The 21529-nt window shown below is 42.2% G+C and overlaps 1 protein-coding gene across 6 annotated transcripts in view; it reads left to right on the top strand.

Moving 5' to 3' along the window:
* Positions 1–21529, top strand: part of Znf318 (zinc finger protein 318) — a 74487-nt gene that overhangs the window by 48023 nt on the left and 4935 nt on the right. Inside the window, exons 7-10 of one of the 6 annotated variants that reach the window (XM_045157832.1) lie at positions 14039–14242; positions 14681–14780; positions 15611–15729; positions 16007–20267. The exons of 1 other annotated variant lie outside the window; for it this stretch is intronic. In XM_045157832.1, coding sequence (XP_045013767.1) covers positions 14039–14242; positions 14681–14780; positions 15611–15729; positions 16007–19261 — 3678 coding nt within the window. In that variant the 3' untranslated portion in view covers positions 19262–20267. 4 more of the 6 variants (XM_045157833.1, XM_045157834.1, XM_045157835.1 and 1 more) reach the window with 4 other exon arrangements.

The following is a 21529-nucleotide window of genomic DNA, read 5'->3' as shown; positions in this document are numbered from 1 at the left end:
GGAAAGAAATTCAGAAAGGGAGGGAAGAGAGAATGGACATGAATGGGCTTACCAGGGGCTTTTGCCACTGCAAATGATCTCAAGATGTGTGCACTACTTTGTATGTCTGGCTTTACATGAGTACTGGTTAATGGAACCTGAGCTGGCCCACTTTGCCTCAAAGTTCCATTAACCACTGTGCCATTTTTTTTTTTTTGTTTGTTTGTTTTTGTTTTTCTAGTTAGGGTCTCACTCAAGCTCAGGCTGATCTGGAGTTCACTATGTAGTCTTAGGGTGGCCTCAAACTCATGGCAGTCCTCCAACTTCTGCCTCCCAAGTGCTGGGATTAAAGGCATGCTCCACCACGCCCAGCTGATAGTGTCTTTCTTTTGAAGGTATAGTTCTGTGGCAGATAAGTCCTTTTGAAAGGAACAGTTTCAAAAAATTACAGTATATAGAACTTTTGTGTATTTGTTCTTGGGGAATCATATAATATTCTAAACTCCACCTTAAAATTTTTGTTTGTTTACCCTTGTATAGATTGTTTTCTCATTCTACAATAAGGTCAGGAATACCTGAGTGTTCATAGAAAAAGTTTTTTTTTTTTTTTTTTCGTTTTTCAAGATAGGGTTTCCTGCGGGCGTGGTGGCGCACGCCTTTAATCCCAGCACTCGGGAGGCAGAGGTAGGAGGATTGCCATGAGTTCAAGGCCACCCTGAGATGACAGAGTTAATTGCAGGTCAGCCTGGACCAGAGTGAGACCCTACCTCAAAAAAACAACAAAAAATAAAGCGTTTCCTGTTAGCCCAGGCTGACCTCTATGTATAGTCTCAGGGTGGCCTTGAATTTAAGCAGTCTTCCTGCCTCTGCTTCCCAAGTGCCAGAATTAAAGGCATGTGCTACCATGCTGGCCTCATAAAAAGTGTTTTTCTTTTTTTTTTTTTTTTCATGGTAGGGTCTCACTCTAGCCCATGCTGACCTGGTATTAACTATGTAGGTATCAGGGTAGCCTTGAACTCTCAGTGATCCTCGTATCTCTGCTTCCCAAGTGCTGGGATTAAAGGCATGCACCGCTATGCCTGGCAAAACCAAATGTTTTGTGTGGGTTGTGTGCAGCTTAATGGACCTAACTGAGGTGAAATGACAGAGAGTAAGGTAGACATCATAACTAGGGACTCAGCATGTTTATGAACCCACAGTAAAGGACCTGGTAGCTCCACATGGTACAGATGTGAGTCATAAAAAGAGGATGAGCACAAGGATGAGAGATTGATTGTAGTAAAGAAAACTTGAGAGACTCATCATTTGTAGGTTGTAAGAAAATGGTTTCTATAATACGAACTGTGTGTACAGCAAGAGTTAGCTACAAGATTGAAAGACTGATGTAGAAAATCTTTGAAGCACTAATAATAGCAAATTCAATTCTTTGACTCAAAGAATGGCCAGTAGTAAAGAAATGTTTCTAAGGTTGATTTTTTTTTAAATTTATTTTTATTAAAGAGAGAGAGGTAGAGAGAGGGAGGGAGATAATGGGCACACCAGGGCCTCCTGCCACTGCAAATGAACGCCAGATGCATGTGCCATCCTGTGTATCTAGCTTACATGGGACTGCGAGAATTGAACCTGGTTCCTTTGGCTTTGCAGGCAAGTGTCTTAAGTGCTAAGCCATGTCTCCAGCCCTCTGTTGTTGATTTTTAAAAAAATATTTTTATTTATTTGACAGAGAAAGAGGGGAAAAGTGAGAGAGAGAGAGAGAGAGAGAGAGAGAGAGAGAGAGAGAGAGAGAGAGAATGGGCACAACAGGGCCTCCAGCTACTACAAACGAACTCCAGACACATGCGCCCCCTTGTGCAGCTGGCTAATGTGGGTCCTCGGGAATTGAACCTGGGTCCTTTGGCTTTGCAGGCAAATGCCTTAACCAGTAAGCCATCCTTCCAGCCAATGTTGTTGATTTTTTAAAATGTACTTTTATTTATTCATTTGACAGTGAGTATGGGCACCAGGTCCTCTTGCCACTGCAGACCTATTCCAGACACGCCACTTTACATCTGGTTTTATGTAGGTACTGGCGAATTAAACCTGCTCCATCAGGCTTTGCAATCAAGCACTTTTAGCAGCTGAGCCCTCTCCTAACCCTCCATTGATTATTGAACTATATATAACTACACCTATGCGTGAACCATCAAGAAACAGCATAAGAGTCCTGAGAAGGCAGTGTAAACTAACCGTTAAGTGTTGAGGAAAAGGCAGAAGCAGGGAGAGTAAATCAGTATTTTTCTTAGAAATCTGTTAAGGCAATTTGATGTTTTTCATATTGTCTAAAAGAGACTTGAAAATTATCTTTAGGAAGGTCAGGATTTTATGATAGAAGGATCTTGTCCAGCTAAAAGTTGATAACTGGGAAGCCGGGTGTGGTGGCGCATGGAAGGCAGAGGTAGGAGGATCACCATGAGTTTGAGTCCATCTTGAGACTACATACTGAATTCCAGGTCAGTCTGGGCTAGATTGAGACCCTATCCCCCAAAACCAAAAATAAATAAATAAATAATAATAACAAATAAATAAAATAAAAAAGTTGATAACTGGGGCTGGAGAGATGGCTTAGTAGTTAAGGTAATTGCATGCAAAACCAAAGGATCCAGGTTCCATCCCTCAGGACCCACGTAATCCAGATGCACACGGTGGCACATGCATTTGGAGTGTGTTTGCAGTGACTAAGAGGTCCTGGTGTGCCCATTCTCTCTCTCTCAAATAAATAAAAACAATTTTTTAAAGTTAATAACATGCCTGGCTTGGTGGTACACACCTTTAATCCCAGTACTCAGGAGGCAGAGGTAGGAGAATCACTGTGAGTTCGAGGCCACACTGAGACAGTGAATTCCAGGTCAGCCTGGGCTAGCACGAGACCCTACCTGGAAACCCCCCCCCCCCAAAAAAAAAAAAATTGATAACAGGCTTTGCGTGGTGGTGCTATCCTTTGTCTCAGCTCTTGGAGGACAGACCAGGAAGGATTGCCATGAGTTTGAGGTCAGCCTCAGAATAAAGACTCAAAGAATGAGTCAGCCTGGCTAGAGTGAGACCCTACCTTGAATAAAACAATATAAAAGAGGATAATAGTATCTACCTAATTGTATAAGGGTGGCTCTGTGTTATGTGCATAAGTGATTTTTGGTTGATGTTGCCTAAAATGCCATTCTAAAATTTAAGGTTTTTTTTTTTTTTTTTTCCTAGATGGTACAGTAATCCATTAGGGCTAATAGGAATAGTAAGAATAATAAGGGGCTGGACATGGTGGTGCATGCCTTTAATCCCAGTACTTGGGAGGCAGAGGTAGGATGGCTGCAATTTCAAGGCTACCGTGAGACTAAATAGTGAATTTTAGGACAACCTCAAGTAGAGTGAGACCCTACCTTGAAACCCCCCTGCCAATAAAAAAAAGAGTACTAAGGGAGGGCTGGAGTGATGACTTAATGGTTAAGGCGCGCATGCCTGCAAAGCTTATGGACCCAGGTTTGATTCCTCAGTACTCACATAAGCCAGATGCACAAGGTGGCACATGTGTCTGGATTTCATTTGCACTGGCTGGAGGACCTGCCATGTCCATTTTCTCTGTCTCTCTCTCAAATAAATAAACAAACTTTTTTTAAAAAAAGAATAATAAGCCAGAAATGGTGGCACATGCCTTTAATCTCAGCACTCAAGAGGCAGAAGTAGGAGGATCGCCATGAATTTGAGGCCAGACTGAGACTACATAGTGAATTCCAGGCCAGCTTGGGCTAAAGCAAGACCCTACCTCGCAAAAGAAATATATATATATGAGGGGAGCAAACAAGGAAGTTATTAATTATTCCATCTAATTGGTGAGATCTGAGGGCTTGACTAAGGAGATGGAGTTCTTGTGCCTTAGAGGTTAAAATTGTAGGAGATCTAAGATCAAGGTCTTTTTTTTTCCCCCCAGGTAGGGTCTTGCTATAGCTCAGGCTGAACTGGTATTCACTATGTCGTCTTATGGTGGCCTCAAATTCATGATGCCTAGCTTAATTTTAAGAGTATTGACACACTTAGTAAGATGATATTTGAAATGCCAATCATGAGGTAAGTCAGTTAATGTTTAACAGTAACTGATACTCATTTAGAGTTAATTGGAATCAAAATTTTGATTTTTTAATATTTTATTTATTAGAAAAAGAGAGGCAAATATATAGAGAGGCTGGGTGCTCCAGGGCCTCTAGCTGCCGCAAACAAACTCCAGACACATGCACCACCTTGTGCATACGGCTTACATGGGTACTGGAGAATTGAACCTAGGTTCTTAGGCTTTGCAAGCAAATGCCTTTACCATTAAGCCATCTTTCCAGCTCAAAAGTTTGATTTTTTGAGTTTGTGTTCGCCTGTTGTTTTTAAAGTATCCAAGATATTTTCAAGGACCTGTAAACTTTTTCCTGGTGCTATTTGAAGACTCATGGTCTTTGTGGATGTTTAAGATAAGAAAATAGTTCTTGTACTAGAGGAGCTGCACGTCCCAGGAGATTGTCATCCATGTAATGATGAGTAAGTGTTCAGTGGCAGGCTTCTCGGGTCTGCTTGAGAATTTCTGCTACAGAATATTGACACATGGTTGTACTATTTATCATTCTTGGAGGGAGAACTTTCCATCGAAATCTTAAGTATAGGATCCATTGTTAATATAGATAATGAAAAGGCAAACTTTTCTTTCTTCTGATGTAGGGGAATAGTTTATTTTAAAAAAGCAATTCTTTATTAATAAGATGGTGCCCTTTAGAAATTAAAACTGGATTAGGAATATCTGCTTGTAAAGCTCCCATAGGAATTATTTGGGCATTAACTTGGTGGTGATCTTGTAAAAAGCCCCATTGTCCTGAACCTTTTGGAATATAGAATATAGAGATATTCCATGAGCTTTGGGAAGGCTCTGTGAGGCCTGCCTTGGTGTTTTTTCCTTTTTGTTTGTTTGTTTCCTGTTTTCTGGTTTTTTTGGGGGGGAGGGGTAGAGTCTCACTTTAGTCAAGGCTGACCTGTAGTGCTGGTCTCACACAGAAATCCTCCTACTTCTGCCTCTCAAGTGCTCAGATTAAAGATGTGCACCAACAAGTCCAGCTAGTTGTTTTTTCAAGTAACTTGTTAAGAGGGGGAATGTTATCAATGGCTGTTAGGATAAATTGAAGCACCTTTTTTTTTTTTTTTTTTTAATTTACGAGAGAGAGAAAAAAAAAGAGAGAGGGCATGCTAGGCCCTCTAATTATTGCAGTCGAACTCCAGATTCATTCACCATCTTGAGTGCACGTGTGACTTTGTGCATATAGGTCCCCATGTGCATCTGGCTTATATGGGTTCTGGAGAGCTGAACCTGGGTCCTTAGGCTAGGTCCTTAGACTTTTCAGGCAAGTGCCATGCCGTAACTGCTGAGCCATCTCTAGCCCTCTGAAGTGCAAAATTAAATGTTGCATTGGGTGGGAAGATACTTTCCCATAAAGAGTGAAGAGTGTCATAACATAAGAAAGAGTAACAAGAACACCATCTGGGCTATAACACGTCAAAGGGTGTGAGAGCCTTCTTGTTCCATGAGGGTGGTAAAGGAGGAATTTAGAAGCCAATCAGATGGCCAGTCAGGTGTCTGCAGACACTTGTATTGGGATAGTGTGCCATTCCTGGATCTGGACTATATTGAGCTGTGGTCAACACGGACTTTATTAAATCCCTCCTATCCCGTGGGGTCCTATAGCCGTCTATTAGACCTGTTGTAAATTAAATCTGGGTTCCATTTTCCAAGAGACTTTTCTTGAACTCTAAAAATTTGAAAATGCAATGGTTTGAATTGGGGGTTCCTCCTTGTCTGTCATTCCCCCATTCCTACCTCTCATAAAACAGTAAAAGCTTGAAGGAGTTCTTTTTCTTTTCCTTCTTGAAAGCATCTCTCCATTACAGAGAGTGGAAAGGTGGGAGGTTTTACTGCTTTATTTTCTAATTCTGAACTGCTAGAGAAAGGAGGTGTAGGGAGAGTTGTTTTGGAGGCCACCCCTGCCATGTGCCACAGCCTGAAGTGCCACCTTTCCTGGAGCTCCGCATGTAGGCCTACGGCGTGTGTGAAGATGGGGCAGGAAGGTGGGTCAAAATCATTAGGAGGTGTTTCTGGGGGCTTTCTCTGTATGGGGTGAACAGCCCCTTGTCCCAAATTCCAGGTAGTGATATTTACTGTTATCAGGCAAAGACTGCCAGTCATTGCCCAACTTGCTCCCAGTTTGATGTTCCAAACTTCCTTCAGAGGGACAGTGAATTGTTTCTCTGTGATCTCCATCAGTCCCTTTGAGTTGTTTCTTACACTTTCACTGAGCCATACAAAGGCAGGTCTCCATTTAAAAAAAAAATATGTGATAGTGCCTGACACTACCACAAGACTATCATAAGAGGAGGGAAAGATCATGACACAAAATAAAAGAGAGACTTATGAAGATGGGGAGGAGATATGATGGAGAATGGAATTTCAAAGGGGAAAGGAGGGGGAGGGAGGGTATTACCATGGGATATTTTTTATAATCATGGAAAATGTTTTAAAAAATCGAGAAAAAATAAAATAAAATAAATACATAAAAAAATAAATAAGAGCCGGGCATGGTGGCGCATGCCTTTAATCCCAGCACTTGGGAGGCAGAGGTAGGAGGATTGCCATGAGTTCGAGGCCACACTGAGACTCCATAGTGAATTCCAGGTCAGCTTGAGCTAGAGTGAGACCCTACCTCAGGAAAAAAAAGAAAAATAAATAAATAAAATATATTTGTAACCCCCCAAAAAATATTTATGTGAGAGGGAGAGAATGGATATACCAGGACCTCCTGCCACTGTAAATGAACTCCAGATGTATATATCACTCTGTTCATCTGGCTTTATGTAGATACTGGAGAATCAAACTCAGGCTATTAGGCTTTGCAAGCAAGTGTCTTTAATCCCTGAACCATCTCTATAGCCTGAGGTTCCCATTTTTTTAATTTTAATTTAATTTAATTATTTTTTTCCTCAATTTTTATTAACATTTTCCATGATTATAAAAATATCCCATGGTAATACCCTCCCTCCCCCACTTTCCCCTTTGAAATTCCATTCTCCATCATATCCCCTCCCCATCTCAAATCAGTCTCTCTTTTCTTTTTTACTTTATTTTTATTTATTTATTTTTTTCAGTCTTTTATTTTGATGTCGTGATCTTTTCCTCCTCTTATGATGGTCTTGTGTAGGTAGTGTCAGGCACTATGAGATCATGGATATCCAGGCCATTTTATGTCTGGAGGGAGCATGTTGTAAGGAGTCCTACCCTTCCTTTGGCTCTTACATTCTTTCCGCCACCTCTTCCGCATTAGTTCCTGAGCCTTGGAAGGTGTGATTGAGATGTTACTCAGTACTCCAGTCACTTCTTTGCAGCACTATGGTACCTTCTGAGTTATCCCAAGGTCACTGCCATCTGAAAAGAGAAGATTCTCTACCCAAAGTGAGAGTAGCATTAATATAAGGGTATAAATATTAAGAGAAGTGCTTACTGGGCAGTTTGATAAGCATAGTATATACATTTATCCAGATATCAGCAGATGTTACACCCCTAGGGCTCATGACAACCCCTGTTTTAAGTTTTCAGTATCAGGGATGTATTCCCTCCCATGGAGCAGACCTCCATTCCAATTGGAGGGCAGTTGGTTTCCACCATGACAGACATGCACCCGTTGGCTCATTTGGTCTGGCTGGCCAATTATAAAGCTTGCAGTGTCCGCTGTTGAGTATCTTCACTGGTGGTATCTCTTTCTCCCATTGAACTACATGTAGAATGGCTTCTTCCAGCTTTCTGTCAGCTGGTCTACATGGAGGAGGTTATCAGCTCAGTTCCCACAGGATTTCTCAGTGGCCTTGCAGCCCAAGTATGTGGAGTCTTCAGCAATAGGGTCTTAAGAGGTTCCCATTTTAACATTTATTTTTAGAGAGAATGAGGGGGGGGGGGAACAGAAAGAGAATTGGCGCGTCAGGGCCTCACCCACTGAAGTTGAACTCCAAGGGCTTGCGCCACCTAGTGGGCATGTGTGACCTTGCACTTGTCTCACCATTGTGTGTCTGGCTTATGTGGGATATGGAGAGTCAAACATGGGTCTTTGGTCTTCACAGGCAAGTGTCTTAACCATTAAGCCATCTCTAGCCCTGAGTTTCCCATTTTGTTTATTTATTTTTTCAAGGTAGGGTCTCACTCTAGCCCAGGCTGACCTGGAAATCACTCTACTTTCTTCAAGTGGCCTCAAATTCACTGAGATCCTCCTACCTCTGCTTCCAGAGTGCTGAGATTAAAGGTGTATGCCACCACACCTGGCTGAGTTTCCCATTTTCAACAGTGCAAAAGCAAGTGAAATTAGAGGAACAAGCATAGGAGGGGAAACAGTAGAGGGTTATACTCATGTCGACTTCTTTTTAAAAACATTTTATTACTCATTTTCAAGCAGTGTGTGTGAGAGAGAAAATGGGTACACCAGGGCCTCTAGCCTCTGCAAGTGAATTCCAGATGCACATGCCACTTTATGCATCTGGTTTTATGTGGGTACTGGAGAATCAAACCTGGGTCCTTAGGCTTAGCAGGCAAACACCTTAAGTGCTAAGCCATCTATTTATCCAGTCCTTATGTTGACTTCTAACCTAACACCACTGCAGGCATGCTGAACTAATTAGTTGATCATGTATGTCCCTTTCTGGGAAGTTTCACGGCCTAGTTGGTTGACTGCCAAGCTGCTGCTCCTCACATGGGTCACCACTTTTCTCTTTTCTCTATGGGCATCATGTGAAAACAGGATTACTCTGACCCATTTCTTTAGAGCTCCAAGGAAGCCACACCATTTGGGAGGACTGTGATCACCTCCTTTCACCTACATGAGCATTTTATTCAGTATAGACAGAGAGCAGAGATCAGAAGAGTAAGAAATGTGAGGTTACTCTCTAAGGCAAGGAAGGTATAAATTAGCACAGACCATTAACTCAGCACACAGGACAGAATGTTGTTTGACGAGGTCACTGCTGACATTCCATAATCTATGTGGTTTTTTTCTCCTTTTTTAAAAAGAAATATTTATTTACTTATTTATTTAATTATTAGGGAGAGAGAATGGGTGTGCCAGTCATATAGACACCACAGACAAACTCCAGATGTATGTGCCTCTTTGAGTATCTGACTTTAAGTGGGTACTAGGAAACTGAACCCAGGTCCTTAGGCTCAGCAGGCAAGTGCCTTAACTGCTGAGTCATCTTTCTAGTCCTGATCTATGAGTTTTTCTACAAAGTTTTATTAAATATTATGCCAGCCAATTACCGAACTAGGTTTCCAGCCTATGTGTTGCTTTCAAAACTGGCATTGCTGACTTATGTTATGTAGGCAGTCTTCATGACTATCAGGAAGTCTCCTATAGAAACATTTCTTTACTAGTGGGCATTATTCAACTCAAAGAGCTGAACCTGTGGCTGCTATTAGTGCTTTAAAGGTTTTTTCACATCACCCTCTTAATCTTAAAACTGACCCTTCTTATGTGGTACATGCTGTTCATGTTATTGTTTTGCTTACATCATACAAACTATGACTCTTCCATGTTTCCTTTCCTACGGTCTTTAATTCTTGTGCTCATCCTCCTCTGATTACTCATATCTGCAGCCACTCCAGGTTGTCTGGTCCTTTAAGGTTGTGTTGTAAAACATACTGAGTCCCTAGTTATGATATCTACCTTACACTCTGCCATTTTATCTCACAGTTGAGCCCATCAAGGTGCACATGCTTGTGTTAAGCCATTTTGTTTTTCTGTAAACAAAGCAAAATATGTCATTCTTGTTTGTTCTGATTGTCAAACAGGTGGCCACAGGCAACTGGGCCCTTGGGTATAAACCCATGAGGCCTTTCCAGTAATCAGTTATGGCAAATGGACATATACTTTTTATGAATTCTTCAGTAAATTAAAAAAATAATTTGTCTATCAACACATTCTCTGACATGACATATGGTATGTGTCAGTCTGGAAAAGCTAGCCAACATGTTAAAAAACACATTGGCTAATGCGTCCCTAGGAAAACATCAGAAATTTTAACAGGGCTGGAGAGATGACTTAGCAGTTAAGGCGCTTGCCTGTGAAGCTGAAGGACCCATATTGGACTCCCCAGATCCCAAGTAAGCCAGACATACAAGGTGATCCATACACATAAGGTGGCACTTGTGTCTGGAGTTGGATTGCAATGGTTGGAGGCTTCGGCATGCCAATTCTCTCTCTTGTTCTCTTTCTCATAACATGTAAAATAAAATAGCCTGGTGTGGTGGTGCATGCAATAAAATAAAAAGCTTAAAAACAGATAATGGACCTGCTTATGCTTATCTGGCCTTCAAATCTTTCTGTGTACATTGGAGTATTCAACAGCTGGAATTTCTTATAACCCTACAGGACTCGCCATTGCGGAACAAGCTGTCTATTTAAGGCTCAACTAAATAAAAGGGGGGGCCCTAGGGGATCATGATTGATTTCCTAAGAACGTGCACAAAACTTACTCTTTAAAATTGTTCTTAATATTTTATTGTATTTATTTGAGAAAGAGAGATAAAGAGGCAGAAAGAATGGGCACTCCAAGGCCTCTAGCCACTGCAAACAAATTCCAGACACATACGCCACCTTGTGCATCTGGCTTATGTGGGGACTGGGGAATTGAACCTGGGTCCTTAGGCTTCATAGGCAAGGGCCTTAACCACTAAGCCATCTCTCGAACACAAAATTTATATACTCTTAACTCAAACTTTTCCTCTAATGCCTTATCTGCCATAGTATACTACTTTCAAAAGAAAGTCTCCCGTAACCTTTAGTTTTATTTTAAAAAATAGAAAGAAGGAAGGAAGGAAAGAAAATAATAATAGACCTCAGTGGCAACGTCTGTCTCAACTCTTCACCTGGGGCAAGGGATATGCTGCAGTTTTGTCTCCTACAGGTTCCTTGTGGATTCCCACTCCTCCAGAAGTTATGCCTTGTCATAAGATGGCTTCAGGGACAAAAAGGCATTTTTCCTGGACTCAAAGAATTGGAAGTGGCCACTCCCAAGAAGAAAAGCAAAAAACCAGGAATGAATTCACTGGCCCGGATGAATAAAAACTCTGGCCCTACCTGGGCTGACCTGAAAGCGTTAATCACCCAAGCTACAAACACACTGAATAATACTGGTACTCCTATGAACCCTGTAAACTTGCTGCTGGCCGTGATGGCCTGTATAACATATAATTCTAATCAGAAGGTAAGTATATTGGTCTCTGTTTTCCCCTTGTCCCCAAAACATCAGCCTTTCCTACTAATACAAAATTTGCTTGTTGCACTCAAATCCTTGACTCTCCTATGTTTGATCTTCTCTCCTGGGGAAATCCAGAGCCATTAATAGCACCTAAGGACAAGGCTGTCACTGAGGGAAATGGCTGCTACCATCTAGGCCTTTAGAAGGATATGAGCAAAGTTGTGGAAAATTGTGGAAGTAATACTTACCAATAGTTGCCATCGATTAATTACAACATGATCAGTTTTCCTAACAGTTAGAACTTCCCCACTGTATCAGTAATGGTGTAAATACTGCAAAAATGTCTTTACTCAACAAAAATTGTATGCGAATAACATACATAAACCTCCCAAACAATCTCAAGTCCAAAATATAAAAAATCAGGTTTGGGAGTGGGTTTTTGTTGTTTGTTTTGTTTTCTGAGGTAGGGTCTCACTGCAGTCCAGGCTGACCTGGAACTCACTCTGTAGCTCTAAACTGGCCTCAAACTCATGCTGGTCCTCCTACCTCAGGCCTCTGAATGCTGGGATTGAAGGTGTGTGCCACCATGCCTGGCTAAACTATCAGGCTTTTATCCCAGCAGTCAGAATCCTGGACGCTTAGTTCCCCAGAAAAAAATTATCTGAACCCTATTTTCCAGGCTATACACTCCCACAGCTAAACACTGATGAATATAATGACCTAAATCGGAATGCCTCCAAATCAACTCATTTCTCCATTCAAACCTTAATGTTTATAAATGATTCTGGAAGCCAGGCATGTGCCTTCAATCCCGGCACTCAGGAGGCAGAGGCAGGAGGATCACTGTGAGTTCAAGTGCAGTCTGGGACTACAGAGTGAGCTCCAGGTCAGTCTGGGCTAGAGTGAGCCCTAACTCAAGCCCCTCCCCAAAGTTAAAAGAAATTTAAAAATAAAGTGACTCCTGGAAACTGGGACCTCAAGGTCCACGGGTGTGAATGAAGATAAACCTTGGAATAAATTAAAATGGATGTAGCATCTGCCTTACACTCGTAACAGCTCCCTTGATTGGAACCCCTGCCTGGCAGGACTGCTGCTTCTGTGTCTCCAACAAGGTCATCTTTTCTCCCCTGTTAAGATCCATAAGCATAAGACCTGGAGTCTCAGGCTTCCTTTCTTTCACAGAACCCTCTGCACAGAACATTTTCAAGCTGTTAATTTTGCCGGATACAAGTGGATCATTAACGACACCATCTAGGATGTTATGATTTATACTGGTAGACCAGATATGCTGCCCTCTCCCAAGGACCTCAACAGTTTCCCCTGCATAGCCCTCTCATTCTATAATGCTTCTCTTACTATAACCCTCCTTGCTAGCCACACGTTTGGCTAGCTCCTTGTTTGACTCAACTTAATATAACTCATGTTTTTATTCTCAAACAGTATGCAGAAGCTTGGCTTCCAGTCAGCCTCATTCAGAATTGGAAAGGAGACACCACCCTTGAACCAATCAGTAATGCCCTAGAATGAATGTAGCCAGCCCAAAGGATTTCTCAGTATTCTAATAGCCCTGATAATAGCTGGCACCATTACTGCCGCTACAGTGGCCACAGCAGTAGTTGCTTTAACATAGTCTATCCAAACTGTACAACTGGTGCACAGTTACTTACAGGATATGACCTCTCAACTCCTCGATCAAACTAGTAATGATCAAGCAATCCTAGCCAGGCTGGATGCTCCCGAAGCATTCGTCCTTTAGCTGGGCCAACCTCCAACAGGCCCTATGGACCCAAAGCCACCTGTCTTGTGATCAAGGCTTCAAGTCAGTTTGCTTTACTCCTACTGTCTTCAGTGACACCTGCAACTCACCATGGGCAGAGGCCCAACGACAACTCCATGGTGCTCATTTTACTCCCTTAAGCCAGAACTTTTCTTCTCTTAAGTACATTTTACAATCCTAGCTGACTCCATTCAAAGAGGAGGCACAAAGAGGGACACTAAATGGTCTCAGTAACTCTGCTCGTTGGCTCAACCTTGTTAACTGGTTTTCCAGACTCAGTATTTGCGTGCGCATTGTGTGTGCTGTTATCATTCTTGTCATTTGTTTTCTCACAGACTGGAAGCCTCTGCACACAGTCCTTCAGCGAAGCCACCGAACCCATCGAACTGAAGCCACGTGGTGATGCTGCAACAGAGTCAACTCCAGCGCCTCCCTGAGCCCACTCCTGACTTTACAACCATTCTCTTATAAACAAAAAGGGGATATGTAGGAGACTCCTTGATAACTGCAGGCTGCCTGTGTGACAAGAGTCAAAGAGGCAGAATACCTGGTGTTGAAAACAACATGTAGGGCTTGCGAACCAGCTCGGCAATTGGCCGGCATCAGGAAGTCTGACAGAGCTTTGTAGGAGAACTTATAGGTCGTATGCTGTCAGCAGTGACCCTGTCAAACAACGTTCTGTCCTGCTTGCTGAGTTAATAGTGTTTGCTAATGTACACCTTCCTTGCCTTAGAGAATGATCTCATGTTCCTCATTTCTTCTGATGCTTTTTGTCAAACTTTTAATAAACACCCGTGTAGACTGGATGGGAGTGTCACAGCCCACCAAAGGGCTGTAGCCTCCCCCTGGTCTCTCGGTTCTCTATGAAACGTGTCCTAGTAATGCTTTGTTCTCTACCACTGTCCTAACTGAAATGAGACACACCTTCTTATTCTGAGTATACAAATTTAGACTGCTTTGAATTCTTTGTAAGTGCAAGTTTTTTCTCTCTAGGAGTCAAAAGTAAACAATGAAAAGTCCCATATTAAGAGCCCTAAGCCAGCTGAAAGCCCCCAGCCATCTGCTAAGCAGTCTGACCAGCCTGTTGCTGTTTATGAATATTATGATGCTGGCAATCACTGGTGCAAAGATTGTAACACCATCTGTGGAACCATGTTTGACTTCTTCACCCATATGCATAATAAGAAGCATACACAGGTAGGTATCCTGCCTTCTGTTGTTTCCACTATCTCATTCATTCTCCTTCATCTCTGAACTTCCATCTGCATTACCAAGCTGAAAAATGAACCATTGGCAGCCCCAGTCTGAAGAACCAAGAGATACCAACAAAGGAAATTCCATCCCTGGGGCTCAGTTCCAGGGACCTGCCTATAACTAAACACCATGACACGTGTAAGTGAGGCTTCTGCCTCTTTGATTCCTTAAGTACCTGATATTTTTTTCTCTATTTCTAGTACTTGCTCTAACATGTTTTTACCTTTTCCACAGGTGATTTTCGTATAAACAGTTGGCAGAGTGGGCAGGTGGGAGTGGGTAGCTAGGGACTTTTGTTTCCCTGGTCTGATGTTTGGGGGAAAAAAACAGGTCATTGAGTTTTTATTTTGTTGTATGAGCACCTCTGCCTCTTGCAAATAGACACTGGATCCCTACAACAGACCTTGGGCTTCAAAGACCCAGAATGAATCTAAGCAAGATGTTATAAAGCGAACTGACAAGATAACCGTTCCTGCAAAAGGTATGTTTTCTCCCCAACTTTTTTACTTTGTGGCTTTCTTACATTCAGCTAATCAAGAGATGTCTCTGAATGAAGGTGGTAGGAAGCAGCATAGTATGAAACAGCCATTCCAGTAACAAAGCTTTAAGAATGCTGTCTCTGTACAAAACAGTACATGATTGGTCCTGAATGTACAGAGGGATCTATTTATTAAAACAGTGGTCTTTACCTGTGTGGTCAGAAGTCTACTAAGGTGGTAAATATATCTATACTACTTAGTATATTCAAAAATCTTAGTTGAAATCTGAGTATAAAAGATAGTAAGAGGTACAGTAATTAAATTGTTTTTATAAAATAAGAACTATAAAATGTTTTGAATTATTACTACAAAGTAAGTTGATAAATAGCTTTAAATTTTTCAAATTTGTTACCTTTAAAAGTAATGTTGTTGCTGCTACATCAGCATCCTTTAGATCTCTGGAAGATTTAATTTAATGACAACATGAGATCCTCATACCAATGGCAGGGAGCTAAGCATTTGGGAATACAGGTTTTGAATCTCCTCCAAGATGCATAGCTAGTTGGAGTTTGAGGAGAGTCAGCACTACGAATGTATCTGACACAGAATAGTACTGAATTTAACCAGATGGTAGTCCTAAGAAGTAAAAAGAATAGAGATATACAGTTCAGATCCTCGGCTCAGAAGAGTATCCGCTTGGGAGTCATCTAAATGCCACTTCTGATCACAAAATGTAAAAGACCACGTTACTGATAGCATTCTTGATGGAAAACACTGTTTCCTTAACTTTTTTTAAAAAACATTTCTATTAACAATTTTCTGTTTCTTTCAGGCTCTGAGTTTCTAATTCCCATCACTGGATTTTATTGCCAGCTCTGTGAGGAGTTTTTGGGGGATTCAATTTCTGGAGAGCAACATGTGAAGGGTCACCAACACAATGTGAAATACAAGGTTGGTCCTTGTAGTGCCCTGTGGAGTTCCCCACTTTATATAATAATTCTTTTGACCTTATCAAAGTTTAGAGCCAGAAAATAGCACTGACATTTCTTATTCCATATAACCACCCAATGCTAGTGAGAGATGCTGAGGCAACAGAGCAATCTGCAATCCTTGACAAGATTACTCTAGGGAGTTTCTACTAAATGAATTCTAGCAGTGGCAAGGGCCAAGATTTTCTCTCTTATATTAATTTGATCAATTACTGAGCTTTTATCTTTTCTGTTTCCAGAAATATGTGGAGGAAAACCCACTGTATGAAGAACGACGAAATCTGGACCACCAAGCTGGCTTGGCTGTGGTCCTAGAGACAGAGCGACGACGACAGAGTGAGCTAAAACGCAAACTGAGTGAGAGACCAAAGGAGGAGAAAGAAAAAAAGGCAAAGGTTACGAGAGAGTCAAAAGAAGATAACAAAGTATCTATGGAATTAGAAAACCAACACTCTGAGGATGGGAATTCCCCTGAAAAAGCTGAAAATAAAAGGAATGCTAATATCAAACTCAGAGTAAGAGAGGGAAAGAAGGGAGCACCAGTATCTTCTTTTGGAAAACTCAACTGGAAGAAGCCAGAAAAAGAGGAAAAAAGCTCATTGGTAGCCCCAAGTATCTCTAAGGAAGAGTTTGTAGAAAACAGTAAGGAGAAAGAAGACTTGCGATCTGAAGCTGGAAAAACAAAGCCCATCAAGATCAAGCTGTCTGGAAAAACTGTTGTTGCACACACCAGCCCCTGGGCACCAGTTGTTAGAACTTCACCACAGACCAAGATTCGACCCAACCTGCCCATCCCATCCACAGTGCCCCGCAAGTCTTGTTCAGCCACAGTGAGCAAGCCTGCTCCTCTTAATACCTTTCTATCTATCAAGTCCTCCGGGACCCCTGCTAAACCTCTGCCAGTAGTTAAAGAGGCTTCTACTGGTCTACTGTTGCCTCCAGATATCTTCTCTAAAGTTTTTGGAGGGGAAGAGGTGATTCTAAAAGGGTCTCCAGAGGAAAAAACACTAGCTGAAAAGAGTGAGCCATCCCAAATAACTGAGCAGATTTTGGCACCACCACCACCACCTCCTCCTCCTCCCCCTCCCCCTCCCCCAGTTACATATCATCTAGCTGTTCCATCTTCTGCTCCAGCTAATGTTGTCTTAGCTCCAGTAAAATCCATTTCAGATGTACCTCAGTCTCTCAGTCCTGGCTTCCAGGGTCCAAACATTTTGAACCCAGTGTTGCCTGCAGCCTTTATGGCCTCTGAACAGCCAGTTGCCATTCCTTCTGATGAGACAGCTCCTGGTGTGAGTGAGAATGACCAGGATCAGACCCCATTCTCTATGTTAGTACGTCCTCCACCACCCCTTTCAAGTGTGTTCAGTGAACAGGCCAAAAAATTAGAAAAGAGGAATTCATGCTTAGCTACAGCCAATGCTAAGGATCTGTATGGCATATTCTATAGTAGTGGTGGAAAGGGGGCCCCTGAAACTAAGCTGGGTGGTGGTACATTGGCCAATGGGGAAAGTAGCAGCCCCTCTAAAACTGAGAGTTCAGAGACCTCTTCTTCTTTGAGCAGTAGAGTATTCCAAGGGGAATTGCCTGATGATAAGAGTTTGGTCACCGCTATAGTGAACAATTCTGAAAAGTCCATTTCAACCCCTCTGGTATCCACAGAGAAAAGGTCAGCTGTAGAGCATGTAGACTCCAAAAGCAGAAATAGCAGCCATAGTTTCCTACAGCCTCTTACAAGGTTATGCAAAAATAAGCCTCATGAAACTATAACCTCAGAGACAGATGTTTTGGCCATGTGGACTTCTAACTCCTCCCAAAGTAACACTAATAGGGATAGACCTCCAGAAAGGAAAATGAATTTTGACCTGGGAAAACCAGGGCCTCCTGATATATACCCAGCTCCTCATCTGTCCGATATAAACTGCCATGCTGAGGAATCTCAGAAGTTGGTAAAAATTGACCTCATAGACTCTGATAGCCAAGATAAGGAGAGCCACGAGCTCCACCAGTCTGAGGATTATAAAAAAAGTGAGGTAAAGAACACTGAACTAAAAGAAAAGGTAGTGACGGAAGAGGGAACAAGTGCCAACATTGACCTCTACAGCATAGAAGATTCCAGTTTGAGCCATGGGAAAAGAAACATGGAAGGAGAGATAGAACAGCCCAGATTGCTAATGATTAACACAAAGGCAGAACAGTCTGGGAAAGTGGTGACAGGACATGAAGACCCAAGTAAAGTAGTAACTGAACTGAGTGCACAGTCTCTCTCTCTCACCAGGGCAGAAATAGAAGCTTTTCCATCAGAAGCAAGGTCCTCACTCCAGAGCCCACAAGGTACACCTGAGAAAACCACTACTGCAGAATTATGTCAGTCCCCAGCCAGACCAGGGACGTGTCTAACAGATAGTCCCCAGCAGAAAGGAGGCTCAGCTGGTAGTGAAGAGTGGGTAGAAAACTCAGCTCCAGACTCAGCTTTCAGAGCTTCTAGGTACAGAAGCCTCAGGCTCAAGAATAATGGATCAAAAAGTACTCAAGATAAAACAGTCTGTGTGCTGGCTGACTGGGATGAGACTCAGAAGAGGCCAGAAACCTGGGAGAGCCCAGAGAGACTAGAAATGGAAACTGCGCAGCTACACAACGTCAGTCCAGAACGGACAGTCACAGTGGCAAGCAAGGCCTTAGGAGATTGTGAAGCTACACACGTAAGGATAGAGCCTGCTGCCCTCGGGGATAGGTGTGGTGATTTCTATAATGCTCAGGTGGAACCAGCACATGGTTCTCCAGATGCCCTGCCACAGAAAGTGTGTGAAGAAAATTCTGTATTACCTACTCCCAGTGACTTTCAACCAGTCCCATCTTTTTCTGGGTTTCCATTAGACTCTCCTAAAACCTTGGTGCTTAACTTGGGAACAGAGGCTAAACACGACTCATCTAATTCCAGAAGCGAGAGAATCACTTCTAACTATTTGAGAACTGGATTAACTATAGAAAATGTTGACCATGGCTTAGACAGCATAGAGGGAGCACACCAGGCCTTTGATTTATTGGCAGGAGGCGTGTTACCTGAGGAAGTAACAGAAGCTTCAAAATTAAAGAATGAGTTACTCCGATTGGAACCTGAAACAATGAGTCTTTCAAGCCTTGGCCCTTCTCCTTGCCTGCCAGACCTTGTTGACTTTGTCACACGGACATCTGGAGTGCCAAAAGAGGAATCATATTCTCCACTGTATGATCCAGATGACCTTCCTAGGTGTAGTTCCCTAGAGATGAGATCACGACAGCTAGAAATTCCAAATGTATCCATCCCAGATGTATCAGCACCTCAAGTAAATGAGGACAATGGTATTGCATTGGATTTGGTAAAAACTCCAACCTCAGGATCCCCTTTGAGGGAGCAGGTTGTTGGAGTTAATACAGTTCCGCAGGAAATGCCTGAACAAGAAGCTGCAGTTGATGTCATTCGAGACCTCATAGGAACTAGTGTTCATGACTAAGAACACCCAGGACTACATGAATCAGATTGGTTTTTTAAAATAAAATAAGATGCCCAGGTGATCCAGGACTAGCTGCAGTCTTGTCTGGACCCTACACCAAGGGATATACTCAACACCTTACAGTAAATAAGTGCTCATGGAAGCTGAAAACAATTTACCTTTTTTTCTTTCCCCTTTCAAAAACAGACAGATTGATTATATTAACTGTGTATCTGTAAAACTCTTATGTTCTGTTATTTTTTTTTTTTTCTTTTTGGCCAAATTATTTTCTCCTTTATCATTAAAGTCAAATGTCTTATCTGGCTTACCACATGGTGTGCTTTGATTTTGGCTTTGATGCTGCCATTTTCTGAAATGTGGGGAAGGAGGGAAACAGAGAGCTGACTTCAATTGCTATGTTGTATTCCTACCCAATTTCCTGGACAGCTGAGGGATCTCATAGACACACCTGAAAGTTTGCGGAAGCGGAAAGCTTCTGATGAAGAACTCCTCTCTCAGGCTTCCGATTGGATGAGTCTTGTCTGATATGGATTGAAAAGCAACGTGAGTAGCCGCTTACTTACAGTTCACTTTCTTTATTGCCATGGCAGCTCCCATATCTCCCTTACTCTGAGGCCTTTGCTTGCAACGGTCCTGCTGTCCTACAGACTTGTTTGGAAATGGTCCCAATAAACGAAAGAAAATTTGACAAGCTGAATTTTGGAAGACACCAAGTTGGTAAGGCTTCTTCATGACTTACTACCAGGAGCAGATGTTTTCGAGGTCACTTTTATTTTTGAAATGGCATTTGTTCATTGTACTGTTACCCACTAGCACTTTGTTATGAAATTGTTTGGCAGCCATCTCTGTGCTGAAGAGGTAGAAACCTTTCTTGGGATTGGACTCATTTTCTGTTTCCCAAACTTGTATGTATCCCTTCTTCTACCTCTTCCTTACTCGAATTATCACCACCATAGTGTGATGCTTTGAGTTGTACATTTTGTTTAATAAAAGATTAAAGAAATTATGCGTTATCTTGAACAAGTTTCACTTTATTTTTAATGTGTTAGTTTTTTTGGAATAAATGAGTTAATCTCATGTTTCTTCCTGAATTTTTTGTATTGGAATCACACACTTTTGAACTTCAAAGGGAAAGTCGAATAGTGAACCCCACAACTACTTCCATTCTTTCCCCCACAACTACTTCCATCATGCCAGAACGCTAGGTTCTCTAGTGTTGCCTGAATGGGTGGTCTGGTATTGGAGTGAAGCTTTATTTTATTTTATTGCTCATGTGTTGGTTCTGCCTAGGCTTTTCTGTAAACTGAGCTCTCATAGGACGATCAGGTTCTTGCTGAGGACACTCTTGGAAACCAGGGAGCTCAGTCCTCCAATCTAACCTGTGTCCCTGCTTTCTTCCAACATCCCCATTGTCAATGGCTGATAACATGGTTCAACTAAGACTTGAGGTATCTTTCCCCAGCTGTTCCTCAGTGTTACCGATCTCTTTTACATATGTGTGTGTATGTATGTGTGTGTGTGTGTGTGTGTATGTGTGTGTGTGTGCATATATATATATATATATGTATATATATATGTATATATATATATTCTTCAAATATTTTATTCATTTATTTGAAAGAAAGGAAGAGGCAGAGAGAAAGAGAATGGACATGTCAGGGCCTCTAGCCATTGCAGTGAACTCCAGATGCATGTGCCCCCTTGTGCATCTGGCTTATGTGGGTCCTGGGGAGTTGAACCGGGGTTCGCAGCCATGCGCCTTAACCGCTAAACCATCTCTCCAGCACCCCGCCCCCTTTTTTGGTGGGTTTTTCAAGGTGGGATTTCACCGTAGCTCAGGCTGACCTAGAATTCACTCTGTGGTCTTAGGGTGGCCTCAAACTCACGGCGATCCTTCTACCTCTGCCTCCTGAGTGCTGGGATTAAAGGCATGTGCCACCACATCTGGCGGATCTTTTTTATCCTAGGCTGAATTTGGCAAGGCTGTTTAATTTTTCTTGAGCCTTTAGTATTACCAAGTAAGAAGTCATGGCCCCTCTATGTGTGGAAAGGGCATGGATCTGACAGAACTAGATTCTAGAATGTCTCAGCCATTTGCCTTGCTGTGATTTGAGGGGCAAGTTGGTTTACTCACTATGTCGCAGGGTTGTTGTATGTTTACTCCTTGGGTTTGAAGATCATTATCCTCAGCATCAAACACTTAAATCAGTACAACCTTGGGTAATCTTTCTAGGCCTGCTTCTTGAGCTGAAGTCTAAGTTCTGGCCT

This window comes from Jaculus jaculus, chromosome 8 (genome assembly GCF_020740685.1).
Source record: "Jaculus jaculus isolate mJacJac1 chromosome 8, mJacJac1.mat.Y.cur, whole genome shotgun sequence".
NCBI classification, from domain to species: Eukaryota; Metazoa; Chordata; class Mammalia; order Rodentia; family Dipodidae; genus Jaculus; species Jaculus jaculus.
The sequence above is the reverse complement of the archived record's forward strand: the minus strand, read 5'-3'. Positions and strand labels throughout refer to the sequence as shown.